This window comes from Mus musculus (assembly GCF_000001635.26).
Source record: "Mus musculus strain C57BL/6J chromosome 4 unlocalized genomic contig, GRCm38.p6 C57BL/6J MMCHR4UN_CTG6".
Taxonomy (NCBI): Eukaryota; Metazoa; Chordata; class Mammalia; order Rodentia; family Muridae; genus Mus; species Mus musculus.
The window spans coordinates 1-1976 of NT_187055.1; the positions used below are offsets into that span (position 1 = coordinate 1).

At 61.8% G+C, this 1976-nt stretch overlaps 1 protein-coding gene across 1 annotated transcript; it reads right to left on the reverse strand.

The window, feature by feature from the left end:
* Window positions 1–47: 47 nt before the first annotated feature.
* Cd99 (CD99 antigen) lies at window positions 48–1475 on the reverse strand (the record flags this gene model as incomplete). Its single annotated transcript, NM_025584.2, is given in 6 exon segments — window positions 48–54; window positions 57–63; window positions 65–109; window positions 565–633; window positions 708–750; window positions 1441–1475. Coding segments are annotated over 6 exon segments (206 nt in total), but the record flags the coding sequence as incomplete, so codon positions are not given.
* Between the last annotated feature and the right edge of the window lie 501 nt (window positions 1476–1976).

Genomic DNA, 1976 nt, shown 5'->3' on the forward strand with positions numbered 1-1976 from the left:
GGCTGAGCGGTGACATCATGGGCGGCGGGGTCCCAGACAGGAAGTGGGCGTGGCCTCCCACACTCACCCTGGCCCGCGGCGTCTGCCAGGTCGCTGTCCGAGATGCCGCCTGTGGGGGGGGCGGGGCCGGGATGACTTCTTCGTGTTTTTTTGCACCAATTAGCATATTTTTTGGGGGGGGGGGAGGCGCCAGGGCGATTTGCATAAAGCAGCAGGAACCAGCCGGGGCCGGGTCGGAAGCGTGAGGGGGAGGGACAGGAAGTGACGTCACGAGTGGGCAGGGCTCACCGGGCTGTGATGTCACTGCTCATTAGCATAGCCCCACCTCTTGGAGAATTAGCATCATAGGGGCTTCATTTGCATGAATCCAGGACTCATTTGCATAAAGGCCACACCTCATTTGCATACAGCCGGGGCTCATTAGCGTAAGGCAGAGGGGGACGCCCACTTCCCAGGCCTCATTAGCCTAAATCACAGCAGCGAAGGCTCCCCTCATTAGCATGCAGGCCCCGCCCCTCACTGCATGCAGGCCCTGCCCCTCATTTGCATACAGGCCCCGCCCACCTGAGTCTCCGTGTGGCCTTGGCGGCTTCGGGTCCGGCTGGGGCCGGTTTCCCGGCTTCTCTCCTGCGCCTGGGGGGCGGGACAGGAAGTGAGGCCTCCCATGATGCCCTGGGGCCCCCGACCCCTGACCCTGCGGTGCTCACCTCCTCCGCCGCCGCCGGGCAGGGCGTCCTCCAGGTCGAAGCCTCCTGGGGGCGGGGTCAGGGGGCGGGGTCAGCGCAGGAGCAGGGGGCGGGGTCAGCGCAGGAGCAGGAAGCAGGGGGCGTGGCAGGAAGTGTGGGGCGGAACTGGGAGTGCCGACAGGAAGTGCGTGGGGGGGGGAGGGGACACGTGAGTGATGGACGCACAGGAAGTGGCCGGTAGTCCTACAGGAAGCAGGGACCCCGGCCCCGCCCACCAGACGTCACCTGACGGCTTAAAAGGGCGTTGGGGCTAAGGAAAGGGGATATCATGTTGGGGTCTGGGGGGAGAAACAGGAAGTGTGGGCGGGGACAGGAAATTGCCATTAACCTTAAAACATTTTTCTAAGTTAATTTGCAGTGATTTGAATATTCATTTATGCAAATGAGAATGGCATGGCTGCTGCGCCTTGTCTGAGCATCACATCCCCGATTTGCATATTCATTTGCATATTCAGCACCGCCGTGACATCACATGCCCCGCCCCTTCTCCCGTGAGGACCCCGCCCCCATCCCCACCCCATGTTGATGACATCACTCCCAGGCTCCCCAAGGGCGCCCAGAGCCCCGGGTATGTAAATGACTCGATTTGCATATTCTCATCCGGGGAGGTGACGTCACCAGCCGGCCCTGTGTCACCCGTGATATCATTTCCTGTCACCGTGCGCCCCGCCCACCGCCGTGCGTGTCACTCACCCTCCAGGGCGTCGCCCAGGTTGAAGTCGTCACTCGCTGAGGGGGGCGGGGACAAGATTATCATAAATATGCAAATTTAGCGCCTCATTTACATATACAGCATTTACATCCAATCCGGGCCCCGCCCCCAGGCCCCACAGCTCGAGCTGATTTGAATATGCAGATGAGCAGACTCCGCCCCCGGGCACTGCCTTTAACCCCGCCCATGAGCCTGACGCTGAGTTCCGGCTTCCAAGCCCCGCCCCGCCTCATTTGCATACGGGAATCTCAGATTTAAATATTCAGGTCCTGGAGGTTAAAAGTTGCTTTTATTGGACGGCCCCGCCCCCTGGGGGCCCCGCCCACCAGGCGAGAGGGGGTGGGGAAGTCCGTCTGACGTCACCCCCGCGGCCCCGCCCCCAGCCCCGCCCCCTGCGCCCCCAGGATGACATCACAGAGAACATTCAGGCCTCAAACCTAAATATTCAGATCTGAGGTTGGGCTTCCCCAGCCCCGCCCCCTCACTTCCGGTCGGACCGCACTGGGCAGAAGCCCGTG